This window comes from Aphanomyces astaci, assembly GCF_000520075.1.
Source record: "Aphanomyces astaci strain APO3 unplaced genomic scaffold supercont1.88, whole genome shotgun sequence".
NCBI lineage: Eukaryota > Oomycota > Saprolegniomycetes > Saprolegniales > Verrucalvaceae > Aphanomyces > Aphanomyces astaci.
In genome coordinates, this window is record NW_009798351.1 from 66,532 (window position 1) to 84,867 (window position 18,336).

Sequence of the window (18,336 nt, forward strand, 5' to 3'; positions counted from 1 at the left end):
CCATTTCATTTCGGCAAACGCGGGGGTTTACAGAGTGGATTAACTAATACACGCGAGTGTGATTCTTGACTATGCTCGATAAAGGTTGATGTTGAGTGCTTCTTGCTCGACTTTTCGTGCCAACGAGTTGCTAACAAGCTGGCTGCAAAGCTCGTGTGAGCTGGTGCACTGCGAGCTTACCCCAGTAGGTCATTACTCTGCATGACTGCTTGGCCACGGGAGTTAATAAAACGAAGTAGTTTTAGTAAAACAACGCAAGTTTTAGATCAGCCAATGACAGAACGGTGGGGAAGCTTACTTTTACGTCGAGTGCAACTTCAGTTTAGGTTAAACTTTGGATGGTTTTAGGAGCTAAAACAACGGGCAAAATATATGAAAAGCACAATACTACCCGTAGTAATTGTTACGACTGGAGCGACAGTGCACAGAAGAATCGGCAGAAGTATTTAGCCAATCAGATTGCAGGAAACCATCAACGTCAAATTAGTGTGTGAATTCAATTAGTGTGATACCCATAGGGCAGACCTTGTCATGTTTTTGATTCCATCAACTTCAGCTTGGCCACATCGGGGTCATCTCGCACGATTTGGCCTGATAACAGATAGACTCGAGTATAACGTTACAGCACTTTATTCAGCAACAACATGTTAAAGCACTACACAGGACGTGTCGGCGTCGACGGCAAGGAGACCCGAGTCCCGCTCGATTTCTCGGATAAGGTAAGTGAACACTTCATCTAACATGGAGACACAGCCCAAGGTTAAACCAACAATGAACCATCGCATAAGTTCGTACTGATGTTCTCGTTTTGCTTGGCCGAGCATTCGGTGAAGGGACAGCCCCATTGCCGCGCGGCTTGCTGGCCTTCTTCAAGCGACACTTGGCGATTGCCTTCGAGATCGGACATGCTGCCCACAAGCACTCGTGGGGGTTCGGATCCAAGGAGGTTCACCAGCTTTTCGTTGATCAACTTGAGCTTCTCGAAGGACGTGCGCGAGCAAATCGAGTACACCAGCACGTAGCCGTGGACACCCACGGACGCTGCTTGTGAGAAGTGCGAGTACTCGTCCTAGGTGGAATTTGAGATTGTCATTAGCATCATGCGATGGCATACCATGCCCGCCGTATCGACAATGTCGGTCACGAAGTGCGCGTGCTTGAACCGGACTGTCTTGTGGAATGTGTTCTCAATCGTCGGGTCGTAGTTCTCCACGAAGCGGTTCTCCACGAAGCAAGTCGTCAGGGACGACTTGCCCACGCCAGGGTACCCCAGCACCGTCAACTTGCGCTGCACTTCCACGGGCGGCGGCGCCATCGTCGTTGGGGTGACTGCGGGGAAATAGATGCGGTGGTATTCTCAAAAAGGGCCACTCTTTGCCGTTACCCATTGGGTATACAAACATCAAGTGGATTGTGCCCACTGCATCTTCCTACAAATTTCAAGTGTCGTCAGATATCCGTCATATTATCCATATTCCCAACTTCCGAATTATATGTCATATATCTAGTACAAGGTGTTGTGTTAATTGCTATTGTACTGTACGTGGAATCCGCCAATACTGTTTCAGCAGACCTTACATTCAACCAATCAAATCGATCGAGTTATCAATCTGCCACTTGGGTGTATTTTGGAATGTCCTGCATCTATATTGGGCACTCCTGTATTATTTTGACCGAATGATCACTAGGAGTAACGGAGTGTTCATGCAACTTCAAGCTACAGCGTTCTTCCGAGGACATGGTCGAGGTAGGCGAGGGCCGCAGTCGGCGCCCACGACTGCAGGCGGCCGTGCTTGTGCTCGTAGAAGCCACAGTGACTTCCGTGGGACGTGAACGCGAGCATGATGTACGGGTTCCGGTCGACGATGCCAACGTCAATCAACCCTAAGTCACGTCGTCATCTCCCTCATGGCAGCGGACGTACGAGTGGGACAGACGGGGTCGTCCTTTGCGCTGAGGAAGAGCGTGGGGACGGCGATGTTGTGCACGTCCCGAAGCGGATCGCTCGCTTTCCAGTACTCGGCCAACGACTCGAACGCATGGAGCTTCACGTATACCGCTTGGTCAAAGTCCGCCATACACGAAGCGGCGTTTGCTGCGGGTAGGTCGATATACGACGCCAGCATCGCATGATGCGGAGCCAACAGGGTCTACAGATGTCGATACTTGTCCTATAAAATGGTATGGTTCCTACCTGAAGGGACTTGGCCATCAGGTAGTTGTACAGAGGATGCAAGCCACCTTGGGCGTGAAAATGGCTCGGGCTTGTCGACGTCGCGTGCACCATGTAGTGTTGGTACCCTAGATACGTGTCAGGCATATAAGTCGAGCTGGCCATCAGTTAGCATGGCGATACCTGGAGACACGAGCACCCCCGCGGCGAGCTTGGAATGTTGGCCCATTTCACCCAGGTACGAGCTGAGGAGACCTGCGCCGGCGGAGTACCCCACGCCTACACGTGACGCTGCCTCGCCATCGTTGAAGTTGAAGGGACATGTCGTACCGACGACAGGAACGCCAGGGAACGTGCTTTGTACGTGCGCGAGCACCGCCTTCATGTCGCTGGTGCACCCAAATGCTTGCAATCGGGGCGTCGTGAGCTTGGACTGGCCATGCCCGCGCTTGTTGAACACCACCGCGCGATACCCAGATGACGTGGCAGCGTGGCAGAACTCGCGCATGTCCTGGCTGCAGCCTAAGGACTCGGAGTAAGTACTAGAAGGGGAGAACTACGAAATACTATCAACCAGCCAGAGTGTGCAGTACGAGAACGATCGGTGCCGACGGAGGTAACGTAGATGCAATCCAGTCGAGTGCCACTTGCCCACCGTCCTCCATCGCCACGAGTTCCCGGTCGTATGTATGGACGTCGACTTGAGGAAGCAAGCAAAACATGAACAGCTGAACGTGCGCGTTGGTTGCATACCAAGGAGGCACGTACGCTTGTGTGAGACCTGTCTGCTGTCCATGGTCAGAGCGAGAGAGGATGTGGGGGGAGACTTGGTGGTAATAGTTACCTCCACAATACGTCGATGGAGGACAGATGAAGGATGGAAGATGAACTCGACGGGTGCATGTGCATTAGGTCGAAGGATCCACAAGGTCCACAGGACAGCGATGGCCACAACACCCACCGCTGTCGCTCCAATCATCGAGCCATTCTCGTCGACATCCATCTTGTAAATGTGGACGTATCATCCGGATAAACACGACTTTAACAAGCTTTTTTTGGGCGAAAAACATGTTTTTTTTTCAAAAATGGAGCGCTCTTCCATACTACGGATACCATTCTCCACTGTTTTATACTACGTGTAGTATTGCACAGTGTCACAGATGCCACTAAAAGTATCTTGTAAAACTCCAAATAGTATACTATTTCAAAGCATTTAGTGACCATCAGGTAGCCCCGACACTTGTGGGTCTGCTGTGACGATTGCGTCCGACACTGAATGCAACAGCTTGTGGGGGATATTGGGGCCAAAATAATAGCGAATGTTGGTTTGGCCGGCGGTCGCACGGAGATAGTCGAGGTACCGGGGCGACAACTTGGTTAAAAACGCTTTGGTTTCCAAATTCGTTTTGTCTGCAAAAAAATATAATAATAATAATAATAAATACTGCTGTCTATATCTCGATATTTATATATTTCGTATACGTACAAAAGGTCGCGTCCGCTATGTCCTTGGCGCGGCTCAATGACATGGCATCTACTCCAACAACAGAATGCCGCTTATACAATAATTCGATAAAACAGGCGATGAATAATATTATTTGATATATCATCAAAAGTGTTCGTCACATGTTATTCAGGACAGTCCCACATATATACATACTTTGAATGCGCGAGATATTTTGCGTGGCCAGTGTTTGTTCGTATAGCTTTTGCATGTGAATGATACTGAGTGAGGAGGCCGTTTCGCTGGCGAGGACGGCGGTGCGGAGGTCGGTTTCGGCGCGCTTGACGACGTTGCGTTGGGCTTGGGTTGCCATCTACTCATGCATAAGACAAAGGAGACTAATATATTTGTCGTTGATATGTATGCACCATATATTATATAACACGGGACGATATCAACAACGATATAAATAAATCAATATATGAATCAAACTATTTGGAAATCAAAAACATGATTCCAATGGTTGAATCGCTGCTTGGAATAATAATATTGCAAACCATGGTATTGTCGATATATTCGAAATTGAAGTTCTCAATCGAATGAGCAGAAGAACCAAATCGGCAGACAATCGATATATCGACCAATCAAAAACCACAACACGAATCAAGTGGCCAATCAAATTATCCACTCTTCGACCAATTCAACATCAATTTAGTGTGTGACTTAAACTAGTGTGAACATGGACCACCCTCGATAGATTTGGCGAATATGCACAAAAGTATCCAATTTCGGGTAAAAGCAAGACAATACCATCCATCAATAGGGAAGTCGTACGAACGTGGCATGACACCCACCAGAAGCTTGATCTTTTCTTCATCTACGAGTTCGTAGCTTTCCCGAATTGCCGCCGGAAGGTCTGGTTTGGTGAAGCGAATGGACATGATTTCGAGCCCAGGCGCCCACTGAGCCAGCAAGGCGGACATACGGGCTTGCAAGAGTTCGTCCAGCTGATCGAAGTGGGAAATGTACACTTGGTGGAGGGTGTATTTCGAGCAAAGGACGTTGATTTCGTGGTACGTCACGTCTTCGATCCAGAGCTTCTCGAAGCGCAGGCTGTAGTTTCGCATCGTGCTGCGCAACCAACATGATGGTGTTCGTGCAGAATATGGATGGTAAGGACATACTCGAGGACGAGGTGGGGGCGCAGCCGATGGACGATTTCGACTTGTTGAAAGCGAACGAGGACCCCACTAGCAGTGCCACACGGCACGTCTAGTACGACCGACCTATGTAGATAATACGAGCTGGTTCATCACGTTGTCTCAAGGCGGCGGGGTACAGTACGTCTTGAAGGAAACTGTGTGCAAATACAATGTGAGCACGAGATGCACAAGTCGGCGGCGGATTCTACCTTGGACGTTGGCGTGCTTGGTCAGGATCGGCCACTGCAGATGGTACCCTGGTGCCGACGTCATGTTGAGCAGTCGACCCCCTCTCCAGTAGACACCAACCGACCCTTCTTCAATGCGATGGAGGGGCTTCTGACTTATCAAGGCGAGCAGGACTCCTGCCAACGCCACGAGAACGTCCATTCCTGCCATCGTCGAAGATACAATGTGATTCGGCACGATTATCCGGATGTAACTTACTACTAGTACGTACTATTAATAATACTTTGACTTTACTGTTACTACGTATTATTAATAATAGTAATAATAGGTAATAACAGGTAATGAATGCGTAAGCAACAGTGGAACTGTTGCTTGCTGGAAGGAGGATGGATCTTTCCGTCGTTCGAATCGCCGTATAGAATGTCCACGAAGGTTAACCGTCATCGATGAATATGTACTGCATACGCCATCGAGGAATAATTCCGTCATTAAAACAGATTCACTGTTGTTTTGACCCGAAATACTGTTGTCAATGACGGAATTATTACATCTGGACACACCTTTTCGAGCCCTGTAAGCTGGGACTCGGTCCTATGTACCCCCGGTGAGTACGTACATACGATGCTAAATCTCCGGGGTTAACTACATCGCTAGTGGTTAGCTATCGATAACCACTGAGATGCACTTAACCCCTAGTAACAGGTGAGGTGTCTGAATATACAAAGCTCCATATAAACACTTATTGAAACAGTATTTCGGGTCAAAACAACAGTGGAACTGTTTTGCTGCCCATATCATCCAACTCTTCAACCCCATCTGTATCACACCTTTCACATGTCCTCCACGGCACAACATAGCGTCAGCCACCGAATAGCCATTACTACTGTACATACCTATACTGTTCTGTGGCGGAAGTTTGGTTGCTGGAAATCCGAGGCAAAGTGGATTCGCTAGGTAGGGTTGACGGCACGAAGGATAAAATATGTAATTCTATAGAAACTCGTCCGTCGATGACAGTTGTTCGTGTCCCTACGTACTATTACTAGTAGTACTTTGCATGCAAAGGCCGCCGCTGTTGTGGCCACCATCCGACACTGTAGTCCGACTTTTTAACGTGGGACAAATGCCTGTAAGTTAAGATAAGTTTTGGTTTTATGTACAGTACTGTACTACGTTGGAGTGTCAACGCTACTGTACCGGTATGTGATTGAAATGACAATACTGTAACCTGAGTCAGTCACATCAGCTTCGTTTGCATTAGAGCGCAAATAAGGCGATTGTGGTGGTGGCGTACCGCGGGTAGAGCAGGTACACTTGTGACTCACTCGACAGCGATTATGGTTGGTTGATTCCTCATCATGTTGGTTACATCCATTTGCAAGTGGTTTTTGGTGCAGTAACTAATTCGACAACTTGAATGTTAACGTTACGGGTGTACTCGTCTCCTCATTGGTTCAAAATCCCTGCGCCGTGCAATGCCCTCCAAGGCATTATATTTGGCGGCGCCGCGTTGCGTGGCAACCGCGTACTGTACTGTATACTAGTAACGTAGAATAGTGTAAACTTTGTGGTGTGAAGTGTCACGAGCTGCGGTACATGTATACACTTTGGAAATTCAACCTGTCTTCCTTGGAAATACTCGTACGTCTCCTTGATCACACCAAAACGTGCTGGAATTAGCCGACCGCTGCTGTTTTACCGTTCATTTTCCTTGGCTCCTACTTTGCCATGTCGCAAGTCGAGGCGACGACCACCGTACCACCTATGATTGCAAAATACACTTACACTTTCATGCCAGGTGTCACAGGTACAGTAAGTACAGTAGCGCCGTCTACTAGTACTGTTCAAGAGAAACTATCCATCTCGTAGGTTGCAACCTCCCCCAGGCCAATCACCAGCGACTTGCAATCACCCGTGACGCCGCCATCTACACTACTTCGCAGCAACAACGCCATCGACCCATCGATGAACTCCCTTGGCAGCATGCAAGCCATGCTGACATCACCACTTGTGCCCGACGCCCAAGCAGAGTTCCCTGGCTGCCTCTACTCGAACAAATCCTGTGCCAACCCACGAACTACCAAGAAGGACGGGTCCCTCCATCGACTGTGTGCGTACCACCAGGAGCGAGCTAACTCGAGGCAGAAGCAGTACCTTCGCAAGCGCAAGCACATGGAAGCAGGGCCACCGCCTGCCGTCCGACCCAACGACACCGCGCGAGTGTCACCAAGAGCCGCCGGTTCGATGCACCTCCGTGGGATCGAACCGATTGCATTTGACGCGGAAGAAGCCACGTTGTCCGACACCGAAGTGCAGATGCTCGCGGCATCGATGACGGGTGACGACTACGACGACGATCCAGAAGATGGTGACGACGTGGACAACGATGACTCTGAAGGCAACCACAGCATCCACCACAGCACAGCTCAGTCACTGCCATGGCGTCATCCCAGGAACGCATCATAATATAGATTTAGATGACGTATGAGACGACGGTGAGGTTGTGTGCTCGATGAGGCATTCAGTGTTCAAGTGCGTGGTCGGTCGTTCGATAGGTCTACAGCGGCGAGCTATGTACTGTAGCACGCATACTGCACTGTAGCCATGACAAACTCTTGCTTAGCCTGGGTCATCGCTTTCGTCTCTTGGACTTCATGCATGGCCCATCCATTCCCGACTCATATCCTTCCTAGAACCTGCGGAGTCACGTTCGCATCATTATTGCTGCATCTCAGCCGATTTCGTGCTTGAACTGTCGAACTTTATTGACCATTCAAACCACAATCGAGCTTAATCGAATCGTACCTAATTAGGAATTTCTAGGGATACCAGTGATCGAACGCGGCCAAGAAGCATGTGGGTCCGCCACCTTGATGAAGACTCCACGCGGTTCTACTACCACAACCCAACGACCGGCGAGACCGCATGGACCAAGCCCGAGGGTTACACAGAGGTGAACGACAGCCACAACACAAGGGGTTCCTCTTCCTCTGACGGCGACGACGATAAGGACAACAAACCAGCCGCAAAACGAGCGCGCCCGAGCACCTCCGACGATGTGAAAGAGGGCACAATTGAAGAGGATGACGAAGGAGCGCTGTGGGTGAAATTCGTCGACCCGATCTCGAAGAAGCCGTACTACTCGGACATGAACTCTGGCCGCACCCGCTGGGACCAACCTACGTTCTACACGTCCGACCAAGGCGAGGACGACGACGAGGTGGAGGAGGATCAACTTGAAGAAGAGTACGCGTTTGGCGCCGTCGCTGCCCCTTCCTCCCCGAAAGCATCACCCGCCGCTGCGACCGACAAGCCTGCTGCCGTCACCCCGGTCTTTCTTCGTTACATCGACCCAACGACCCAAGTTCCTTACTACTTCAACACGACAACCAAAGAAACCACGTGGGACGTACCTCCTTCCGACGCCGTCGTCCAAGACGCGCCGTCCTCCGCCGCGACCACCTCCACCGACACATCGAGCGCTGGCAGCGCCAAGTACCAGGAATGGCTCAACAAAGCGACCACCGTTCCCCAAGCCACGCGCGCTGCCGCCGCCGCCGCCTCCATCTCTCGCAACACGTCCGATCCCGTGCATCGCCTCAACTCGATCTTGGGCGGGTCAGCTCGTTCCTTTCGCTGGCAGCAGCACTTTGATGAAAAGAACCAACGATACTACTACCACGACACCACGACCAACACAACCCAGTGGGACCCCCCCGCCGACGGATCCGCCGTTGCCGCTGTCGGCGTACGTGATTTGTCTCCATGTATTGCGTGGACTAAGTAAGAGTCGCGTGATGTATTCTAGGGAGCGGACTGGGTGCCTGCCACCGCCGCCGACTCGTCCCACGAGCCTGTGACATCGCAGAGCGAGTACACAGTGGTGGCCCATATGAACATGCTCAGCGGACGGTTCAGTGGCGCAAGTGGAGACCAGTACTTTCACAAGCAAAACATCCCCACAGACAAGGCCGGGCGCCAGCTGTCCAACTTTTTTGACCTGACCGCGTTCGAAGCCAACAGGGCAGAGGCCAAGCGACTCAAGGACGAGCTCAAGACCAAAAATATTGACTGGAAAAAGTACAACGAAGACAAGAAGCGGAAGCGGCACCGCGTCCGCAACAAGTGGATGTACGAGGATTAACGAAGTCATGAAGCAAATCCACGATCATCGTCTTGACGATGCATGCTGTTGCTGGGATTCAACATATTGCTTGTATTGTGGTCTATTCGATACAAATTTCCAGACCCCGTCGAATCACGAATCTTGACGCTATTGGCTAACCCAATTTGGAGTGGATTTGATTGGCTCTTACAGAAATACCACAAGTATATTCAACGAATCAGAACTCGAGCGTGATTCAATAAGTCGCGCGAATTTTGGAAGTTTATAGCGAATTCACAATGTATTCTAACAGACTGGAGAATCTATCGATAGATTTGGCGATTTGTCAATACAAGAGTCCTAATTTTGGATAAAAAAGCAATAATACAGACAGTATAGTCTTGGATCGTTCACTACATAGCGGGGGATATACATAGTAGATATCACCGGTGAAACGTGGCTACATACACTGCGACATATAGCTATATTGTATAGTTTCTTGGGGGGAAGGACAGAACAGACTCTAGGCCAACCCAACATGAACCCGCCGGTGGGGGGGCTGTTGCTGTGGCGTGGGGGCCTGCATGTGGTGATGGTCGACGTCGTCGTCGTCGTGGTTATTGCGGGTGCGACTCGTGCGCCGGGCTTTGACCAGGCCAGACGCGCCGCCGCCGAGGCCCCGCCCCAGCGGACCTCCTCCTACCCCTGCCACCGCCCCATCGGTGTCGTCTGTCTTGTCGCGGAGCCACAGCGGTTTCGTAGCCATCATTTGCATTTGATGGGTCTTTGTGGTACTTCGGATAACGACGTCCTTTGTTGGATCGTTGTCGTCGGAACTGTTGTTACCGCCACCGCAGCGAGGGGAGTCGTCCCCTGGACCCCCCCGGAGGGCGGCAACGCGGCGGACGTGCGACATGCGACTCGTGCGGACGTGGACGGCGGACGGGGGCACCGTGTCGGTCGACCCGACAGTCGAGGAGGCAGCGGCGTCGGCTAGCAGCCCCATGAGCTGCCGTGCGTGGGGGACGCCGCTTCCGTGAAGCGCCTTGGTCAGTCGCGGTGCGTCTTGGCTATGGAACCACATCAAGAGGGTTTGGACCCACTGGCGGACGGTGGCGCTGCCGTGACCGACGCACGACGCCCCAAGGAACGGCAGCACGTTGTCCATTGCGACGAGGTCGGATGGTGGGTCGTTCTGGAGCATGTCGTCCAGCATTTCGAGCCGGACCACAAGCTCCCATCCGACACGGATGTGCTGGAGGCGCCTGCCGCGCGTGGACGTTCCGGACACATGCGCGGCTTGGCGAAGGGCGTCGAGCAAGGCCGTTACGACGACCGTCCGGCCCAACGTGTGGCGGTGGACTAGCACCTGAAGCCACTGCTTGACCGCTAGTCGGACGCGCACGGCGGGGTGTGCCGCCTGCTGGAGGACGGACCGCACCGTCGACCCCAACACGAGGTGAACTCCCCACTCCCCCCACGGGATCAAAGACGCGGTGATTTCTTTGCCCCCCGTGCCGGCGACAGTTGTGAGCAGTTGCAACGTCGTCAAGACCACCGCGACGTTTGTGTCGAGCAGCATCGCTTTGGCCAAGAGACAGCTCACTTCCCACGGTCTCTGCGTCGATGACGACGACGAGGAATACGTGACACCAGCAGCAGTGGACAATGGTGAAGCGGATGACATCGACATGAGCTTTGTCATGAGTTGCACCAGCCCTTGACGTCGTGTGGAAGGGTGGGCTAGCAGACTGGCTACCTTTTCGCCAAACACAATTGCAACTTTGTCTAGTTCAAGGCTCCCGTCCCCGCCACATCCCCGCGCACTCTCAACCTCGGGGAATGATGGCGACTCGGTATTGTCTGCAAGTGGCAGACCTACCATCGGAGCACAGGTCGAAGGCGAGGAAGATGTCGATGACGACGTGAGAATGTTCTTGGAAATGGCTTCGCGCACCGCGGGCTTGACGTGGGCTAGGCACGCGTGGATGTCCAAGGGGGGGGTCTTGGTTGTCGGGATGGCTTTGACCAGTTCGTACAGCGCCGTGTACGCAGCAACCGCGGCGTTTCGGATGTCGACGTGTTTGTTGTCGAGTGCTGGGACGATTATGTCGAGGACTTGGGCTAGGTCAACTAGGTTTCCGGACATCGCCGTTTGTTTCGCCGCCTTGGCGTGGTCACTGGCGTTGCTGCTGCTACTATAATCGCCCTTGGCTTTGGAACAAGTTGCTTTGGATTCCCGGAGCAACGACGTGAGCAACATGAGCATCTCTGTCTTGGCCACGGGCGCGTCGGTCGCGTGGAACTGCTCCATGACGAACCCCCCGACCAGCCCAGGCCCGATATGCGACAGCGTCGACACTGCGTGCAGTACCGCAAACGAATCCGACCGTACTCTTGGTTTGGAGTCGCCCAACTTTTGAATCACGGCTTCGATCGCTGGTTTGAGGGTGGAATGAAGCACCATCGCATACCCAGGGACGGTAGGGACAAAGTCCGTAGACACCACCTAGGACCGAAGCATGGGTATCAAGAGATAACTTGCATCGAAACGCATGTAGCAACGAGCGTCATGAGCCTTTATACTGCCACTCAAATCAATCGACAAGTAGGTTGGGAGTGTTGTTCGCCGCGGTTTAATATTCAAGACCACTTGAATCCTTGTCGATCGATGTAATATTGTGAAGTCGTCTGGGAGATCGAATACATATATAAATACATGACAAAGCAAGGTCGTTGGTCATAATAAACACACAAATAAGCAGGAATTTGTATCCCACAAGGCTCTAACATGATCGGGACAGTACCTGGAGCAGCCGCAGCGCACACTGGTACACGCGTGCAACGGTGTCATGCAGCACGAGTTCCAGGGCTTCCGAGAGGACGACCAGCGTTGGCGCGTCTGTGGCCCATCGTGTCGTTGCTGTAGAACTTGCCGACGAAGTAGGAGCAGCTCCGGCAAGGAGGACCTGCTTTTCAATCTCGCGGACGGCGGCTTCTCGAGGAGCCCACGTCTTGTCGAGAAGACATCGGACAATGGGCTCGCCCATGACAGCCAACATGCGGGCGTAGTCGGTGCGCTGGTCGTCAGTGAGGGCCGTGCCATATGGAAGCGCCGAGTCAGTCGCTAAATGCAAAAGGGTGGGTGACGACGAGATCGTACAATCGACGAGATCGTACAAGTGGATGACGTGGCAGATGGAGGAGCCAGCACGGACACGGTGGCGAGGGACGGGCGATGTTTGGTCGACGATCCACTGGCGGTGGGCGGCCGCGGCCCGGACGTGCCAGGGCGCGCGGTTGGGGCGCTGTCAAAGTCGTCGACTTCGTCCATGAGGAGATCGCTTTCGAGCACCCCGAGCTCGACGAGTTTTGCAATGAGTTTCTGCTTCGCGCCCCGGGCCAACCCGTTCAGAAACGGCATCGTGGCGGGGCGTGCCACCTACATACAACACACCAGGCTATGACGTGGCACCACCACAACACACACCACAACGATGTATGTACTTTGAACGCTTCCGAGAAGATCTGGATCGCCGCGTGGCGCACGGCCGCGTCTTTGTGTTCGCATGCTGCCAGCGCCGGATGCAGCACATACTTGAGACCGAGCGCGCCGCCGCCGGTGCTGTCGTGAACGCCGAATTCGAGCAGCAACTTGAGTATAACGTGGAGTTTGTTTGCGAGCAACGTCGATGATGGCGCACTCAGCGACGGCATCGCATCGAGAATAAACACGGGGCCGACCAGCGGTTGCCGGGACAAGAACAGCAGCGCGTCTTCGCTCACGATTTGCAATCTTTGTTTCGAATCGCCCAATCTAATATATATATATATATATATTATCTATGTATACTATCTGTATAAATATATATAGATTGATATATATATATCCTTGTGTGTCGCTATAATACTATAGGAGTATTCCTTTGAAAAGAATTTGGTGTACAAGAAGCAAAATCGATATTGTGCTACGTACTTGAGGACAAGGCGAGATACCAGCGGCCGAAGGCAGTCTTGGAGTTGCTTGGCAGAGTTGTTGCTACTGGATCCCCCCCCATAGGAAAGCACAAACTCCATCAACAAGGCTAGCCCCGCTTCATACTAATCATCGTCGGCATCAGAGACGTCGTCGTTGGTAGCGTAGTTCGTCAGCCACTTACCACAGCATTGACACGGTCGCTCAACGCTGCCTGGAGCACGGCGTCGATGGCTGCGACGGTGGCTGGCGCGATGTCACATCTTTTGGCTTGGAGGAGTTTTTGAAGGTGGCTCAGCCCTTCCACCCGCGGCGCCCATGCATTGGAAAACAAACACCGCGCCACCTTATCCCCAAAGCATGTCGAGATGCCGTCGGCCGCCGCGCCTTTGAATTGGTCTAGTTTTTATAAGTCTTTGAGCCATGGAATAGCATTCCAAACGATGGGTACCTTGCACGGGTTCGGCGTACGGAAGGTCGGCGTCCGAGCACTCGTCTGCGGATTTGAACGTTGGGTTTTTCTTGGGCAGTAACAACTCGGAAGGCGACGAGGACGGGGGGGGCTTCCCGGGGGTAGTAGTTGTTGCCCCCCGACTCAAGCGTTTGCTGTTGCCCAAGGCAGCTTTGAGACCCTTGTGGATAGTCGCCACAACGCTGGATTTTACAGTGTTGCCCAAGTACTGGTGCAGGACAGAGTCAGTGTAGTCGATCACTTGGCCGACAACGACTGCGTCCGCCATGCCTGATAACCCTACTCAAACATGTGTTCTTGTTCACCCCAATACGTCGAAGTAATCGTGTCAAAAGTCACTCGAAACCTAGTTTTATTATATAGTAAGGTTCATCACTTTATAACATCGTTCAATCAGTATTCGCTCACTCCCACAACAATCGTTCAATAATCATTCACTCGAACCCCATCGTTGAATCGGTGAAAACAACGTTCAATAGTACGACTAGTTACTATGACAACAAGCGGTATGATGCGAGGACGAGTAGTAAGTAGATCGTTTGACCTGCTTGCTCGGTGGTGACGACAACAGCTTGGACAAGCAAGTCCACGGCGGCGGACCGCACCTTGACACTGGAATGGTCGAGCGCTGTCGCACTCATCGCCATCGCTTGATCGAACGACAGGCCGCTTTCGGCACTAAACCGATACTGGCTCGCGATCGCAGTCACGAGGCGGAGGTTCACGAGGTGTTGGCGCCACCCTCCTCCCGTCGTCGCTGCTGCAGCGAGCTGGGTCTGCATGGTCTGCACCATGTGCTGGGTAGCATGGGCACTTTTGCACGCCAAAAACAGGAGCGATGTTACAGCATCACTCGCGTCTCGTTCGTGGGTGCCGGCCGCGCGACCAAGGAGCGCGTCCAGCACCTCCCCGATCATCGGGTGGCTGGCGTGGTACCCGGGTGTGTGGAACGTGCTCGTGGTCAACACAGCGTTGAACGCGGCTTTGACCAGCGGCATCGCTGCCGCAAACACCTGCCCGACCGAGTCACGCGTCGCCACCAGCAGCACGTGGCATGCCGCGTCGAAGTGTTTGGCAGCATTCGACTGCTGCGCCATGACGAGGCCGACGTCGGTCACCGCGAGCTGCCGCGCCTTCCATTCGTGGCTCGCGAGGGCCCGCGCGACGTCCGCCCCGAACGTTTTCCCGATGCAGTCGGGGAGCAGCCTCGCCACGTCCGGTCCGTCCACCGCGGAGGACGACGACGCGGGAGGTGGTGGCTTGGTGGTGGCGGTTGATCGGGACTTGGACGGTGTGCCGAACAATGAGGCGCGGGGGCCGTCCATGTTGTCATCGTTGTCGTCACCATCGTGGGCATCGTACGCGGTCAAGAACGCCAACGTTGGCCCCGATGCGAGGTCCATTGGAGACGCGCCGCCGCCGTCCGGCGCGTGCATGTCGGCGCCTGCGTCCAAGAGCACCTTGGCAATGCCTTTTTGGTTCTACAGTAACGACGTGAGAAACTAATTTGCCAAACCAGCCAAAACGATTTGGAAGTGAGCGAACCTGGTGGCAGGCAAAGTGGAGAGCGGTGACCCCGTGCACCGCACTGCCCCCCAAATCAGCGTTGCACTCGACGAGAAAGTCGACAATATCTTGGTGTCCCTTGACGCACGCGACTTGGAGCGGCGTGAAAGCGAGGTCGTACCGTCGGTCGTTGTCTTCTCTTTTGCCACCAATGTTGTCACCGCGGGATGTGGTCGCTTTGCCGCTGTAGTCGGTGTCGATGTCGGCGCCGTTGGACACCATCCACTTGACCAGCGGGAGGTTGCCGCAGTCTGCCGCATAAAACAACGGTGTGTGACCCTATCGTAGTATCTCAGATACATATTGGTCGGTAGATATATATCGATTTGCATACTCGGTTGTTGGGCTCGTTCAAATACATGCCATGCATGAACAGGAACTTGCATGCAGCAAGGTTCCCGTTAGAGCATGCGATATGCATGAGCGTGTTGTGGGTGGTACTGTCCACCAAGCGGTTGACGTTGAATGCCACGGCGTTGTCGTCGCCACTGTCGTTCCCTGCCAACTCCTACGTGATACGGGTGACGTTGGTGACTAGCACAGCGTTTGTGTGCTCCTTACTTCAAGCATGTGTTGCACCGCGGACAGGTCGTTGGCACGCGCCGCGGCAAAGATGTTTGCCACTCCATCCATCGTTGGGCTCAGTTGGGCGGGGCACCACTTGTCGTGGCGAGGTGTGGAGGGACTGGTGCGGCCAGCAGTTGCAAACTGGGTCGTGGCGGTTACAAAAGGACAGCAGTCTATAATTATGTCCAATCAAATCGCTTCACGTTTTGCTCAAAACTGCGATCAATTAAAAAATCCATATTGGTAATAAACCGATTGAAATCAAATACTAATAATCAAATTAAGGAAATATGTCCCCATAAAAAGTACACTGTACAAAGTTGGCGGCCGCCGACAATGCGGCGGTCGGATGGCGACACGATTGAATGCAGGAAGGGCGCAGGGTCATCGACGAAGGAAGGGAACGGTGATATTCTTTATATGAAGGGTTCCATCATCATTCAACATGATCATTGTCACGTCCAGAAGGAGAACTGTCCACGCATCAGCTGATCTCATCTCACTCATCCGCGTACGGTAGCTTCCACCCATCGTCATCCAACGAAGAAGTCAATGACACTTTTCTCACACGGTATTATGCAGCATGGCGATACACTACGACATTCTCGTCTTATAAATAGTTGGCGACGACGAACGTGAATATATCTACGCCATGAAGAGGGGGGATTGCATCGCGGTTGGTGTGGCGGACATGTCCAACGAAGACAGCGACGCTGAAAGTTCCCATTCCTGTCGATCCATGAGCAGGGCGTCGATTTGCTTCAAAATGCGCTCGCTTTCGTCAACTACAGTCGCGGTGGGGAAGCGACTTGGGTGGTCCGACGATGCCATCGCGCACGCGTCTTCATACGCGACAGCCTCATGCTGCAGATCGCGCTCCATGGAGCCGAGCCACACTAGCATCTTCTCGTGGCGATGGATGTTGCGCTGGATGCGCGCTTCAACCGAGTCGATGTTGTCGGCGTTTGAAGTTCTGCGTCCTTTGAGAACGAGGCCGTGCCATCGGTCAAGGAGTCGCTCCGTCTGTCGCTGGAGGTTCATCTCTTCCTCGAGAGGGTCGTGCTTGATCACCATGAAGTCCTGCACATATGACTCAATCTCACCGCCCCCCATGCTGCTGCTCCTTTGCACAGTGCCGTTCGACGTCACTTCGCAATTCAAAATGAGCAAAACTCATCCTGCAAAATCACGAGTCCTTTAAGGGTGTTAATATGCATATATTATCACATACTACAACTACGTTGTAGTAAGACATGGTAAATCGACTATATATAATATTATAGTATGGACTGCATGCAATCATGCATAGACTATAGTATACTATCCTGAACTATTTAACGCTAATTTAGTTGCTTACATGTACTGTAATGTGCTGGCATTGGTAATATGATTGAATGACGTTTGTCCCAATGTCCCACAGAATTACCCTAAATTCAAGTGAAACACTCCGTGAGTTTAGTGAATTCTCAAAATCCCTAATATTAGAAGCTCGTTTTTAATATCCAATCAGAGTCCATCACACCTTATTTCTTACACACGATTGGCTATAATACTGACAGAAGAGGTTACAATTTTGAACTTTGAATTTTGTAGAGCTTTGTGTGATGCTGCTCCAGAGAATTGTGCACTGATGAGTGCACTCCGACTATGTCCAATGTGGTTCTCCCCTTACAGCTAACATTATGTTGTACGCTCGGTTGGGTCGCAATGTCGAGGTGGCTCTGGTGGGCCAACGCGGTGGCTCAAGAGGTCTTGGTAGTACCCATCGCAAACGCAAAGTGCTAAAGCCGTCACTTCAGCACTTGCGATGGGTGCCACCAAGACATCTTGCGCCACCGCCCGCGCAACCACGTGATCACACCGGCAGGGAGGTGTACGGCACCGACACGGACTGGATGGTGGAAGGTGGGATGACCAATTTCATTGGGTTAGTAGGCAAGTGGTGAAATGAGACCTGTTAGAATTGACCGAGTCCTGAATACCACATCACATGATCTTGCTCTCATACACAGCCTACAATTATCTCAAGGCTCCTTGCATCAACCGCCATCACAGGAATATATCGCAACAGGGCGTGATGAATCTACGGAGGGATTTTCGTGATTTCACCGCATCTGATTGGACAAAATTGGACAATTTTGAATTCGCAAGGTGACCTGCCTTGCGAATTCCAAAAAGAGACAGACACATGAAAAATAAAAATCATAAATACAAACTTGAAGATATATTTAATTGAAATTATACAATTTCAGAATTATTTATGGAATTCGCAACCTTGCGCTCCATACAAAATTGCCTACAGTATTTCACCTTGCTTTTTCTGGTTAATGTAAATCCCACCTCCGCCTGCAACATTGAAAACTCGACAAAGTTACACCTGCATTTTAACTCGGCTCGTGGGGAGGAGGTACAGTATTAATAACTACTATTAATATTGTGCTTTTCACATATTTTGGCTAATCTGGGTATAAATACCCGCTTTTAACCTGTGGGCGACGAAGTTTTAGATTAATTCAACTTAGTTTTAGCTAATCGGAAGTACCTTTGATTGGATGAGCAAGAGCTGTTCCTGCAGCATATGTTGCTAACCTGAAGCGTTTGCCCATTTCATTTCGGCAAACGCGGGGGTTTACAGAGTGGAT

The 18,336-nt window shown here is 52.0% G+C and overlaps 7 protein-coding genes across 16 annotated transcripts; 2 read left to right on the forward strand and 5 right to left on the reverse strand.

The window, feature by feature from the left end:
* Nucleotides 1-607: 607 nt before the first annotated feature.
* Nucleotides 608-1,367, reverse strand: H257_16546 (hypothetical protein). Its single transcript, XM_009845000.1, has 3 exons — nt 1,115-1,367; nt 796-1,069; nt 608-736 (listed from the first exon to the last, which is right to left on the reverse strand). The coding sequence occupies exons 1-3, from the start codon at nt 1,313-1,315 to the stop codon at nt 648-650; spliced, it is 564 nt and encodes a 187-aa protein (XP_009843302.1). The 5' UTR covers nt 1,316-1,367; the 3' UTR covers nt 608-647.
* Nucleotides 1,368-1,609: 242 nt separating this feature from the next.
* On the reverse strand, nt 1,610-3,176 carry H257_16547 (hypothetical protein; the record flags this gene model as incomplete). Of its 6 annotated transcripts, XM_009845001.1 has the most annotated exons (7): nt 1,610-1,884; nt 1,925-2,150; nt 2,195-2,301; nt 2,357-2,452; nt 2,504-2,695; nt 2,748-2,958; nt 3,018-3,176. In XM_009845001.1, 7 exons carry the CDS (start codon nt 3,174-3,176, stop codon nt 1,718-1,720), a joined length of 1,158 nt encoding a protein of 385 aa, XP_009843303.1. In that variant the 3' UTR covers nt 1,610-1,717. The 6 variants fall into 6 exon arrangements, with proteins under 6 accessions (XP_009843303.1, XP_009843304.1, XP_009843307.1 ...); XM_009845002.1 differs by having other exon boundaries at nt 1,610-2,150; XM_009845005.1 differs by having other exon boundaries at nt 1,925-2,301.
* Nucleotides 3,177-3,334: 158 nt separating this feature from the next.
* H257_16548 (hypothetical protein) lies at nt 3,335-5,223 on the reverse strand. 5 transcript variants are annotated; one of them, XM_009845007.1, is made up of 7 exons: nt 5,029-5,223; nt 4,962-4,974; nt 4,802-4,903; nt 4,472-4,748; nt 3,834-3,990; nt 3,660-3,707; nt 3,335-3,583 (listed from the first exon to the last, which is right to left on the reverse strand). In XM_009845007.1, the coding sequence occupies exons 1-7, from the start codon at nt 5,216-5,218 to the stop codon at nt 3,387-3,389; spliced, it is 984 nt and encodes a 327-aa protein (XP_009843309.1). In that variant the 5' UTR covers nt 5,219-5,223; the 3' UTR covers nt 3,335-3,386. The 5 variants fall into 5 exon arrangements, with proteins under 5 accessions (XP_009843309.1, XP_009843313.1, XP_009843311.1 ...); XM_009845011.1 differs by having other exon boundaries at nt 3,660-3,729; XM_009845009.1 differs by having other exon boundaries at nt 3,335-3,707.
* A 1,647-nt stretch (nt 5,224-6,870) lies between these two features.
* On the forward strand, nt 6,871-7,498 carry H257_16549 (hypothetical protein). The gene has a single exon (XM_009845012.1). It carries the CDS (start codon nt 6,974-6,976, stop codon nt 7,472-7,474), a length of 501 nt encoding a protein of 166 aa, XP_009843314.1. The 5' UTR covers nt 6,871-6,973; the 3' UTR covers nt 7,475-7,498.
* Nucleotides 7,499-7,827: 329 nt separating this feature from the next.
* Nucleotides 7,828-9,268, forward strand: H257_16550 (hypothetical protein). The gene is made up of 2 exons (XM_009845013.1): nt 7,828-8,756; nt 8,817-9,268. Exons 1-2 carry the CDS (start codon nt 7,863-7,865, stop codon nt 9,150-9,152), a joined length of 1,230 nt encoding a protein of 409 aa, XP_009843315.1. The 5' UTR covers nt 7,828-7,862; the 3' UTR covers nt 9,153-9,268.
* A 210-nt stretch (nt 9,269-9,478) lies between these two features.
* H257_16551 (hypothetical protein) lies at nt 9,479-15,822 on the reverse strand. The gene is made up of 11 exons (XM_009845014.1): nt 15,689-15,822; nt 15,462-15,635; nt 15,107-15,406; nt 14,106-15,042; nt 13,541-13,840; nt 13,274-13,488; nt 13,090-13,214; nt 12,621-12,930; nt 12,294-12,555; nt 11,921-12,240; nt 9,479-11,622 (listed from the first exon to the last, which is right to left on the reverse strand). The coding sequence occupies exons 1-11, from the start codon at nt 15,758-15,760 to the stop codon at nt 9,637-9,639; spliced, it is 5,001 nt and encodes a 1,666-aa protein (XP_009843316.1). The 5' UTR covers nt 15,761-15,822; the 3' UTR covers nt 9,479-9,636.
* Nucleotides 15,823-16,217: 395 nt separating this feature from the next.
* On the reverse strand, nt 16,218-16,843 carry H257_16552 (hypothetical protein). The gene has a single exon (XM_009845015.1). The coding sequence runs from the start codon at nt 16,805-16,807 to the stop codon at nt 16,340-16,342; it is 468 nt and encodes a 155-aa protein (XP_009843317.1). The 5' UTR covers nt 16,808-16,843; the 3' UTR covers nt 16,218-16,339.
* Nucleotides 16,844-18,336: the final 1,493 nt, after the last annotated feature.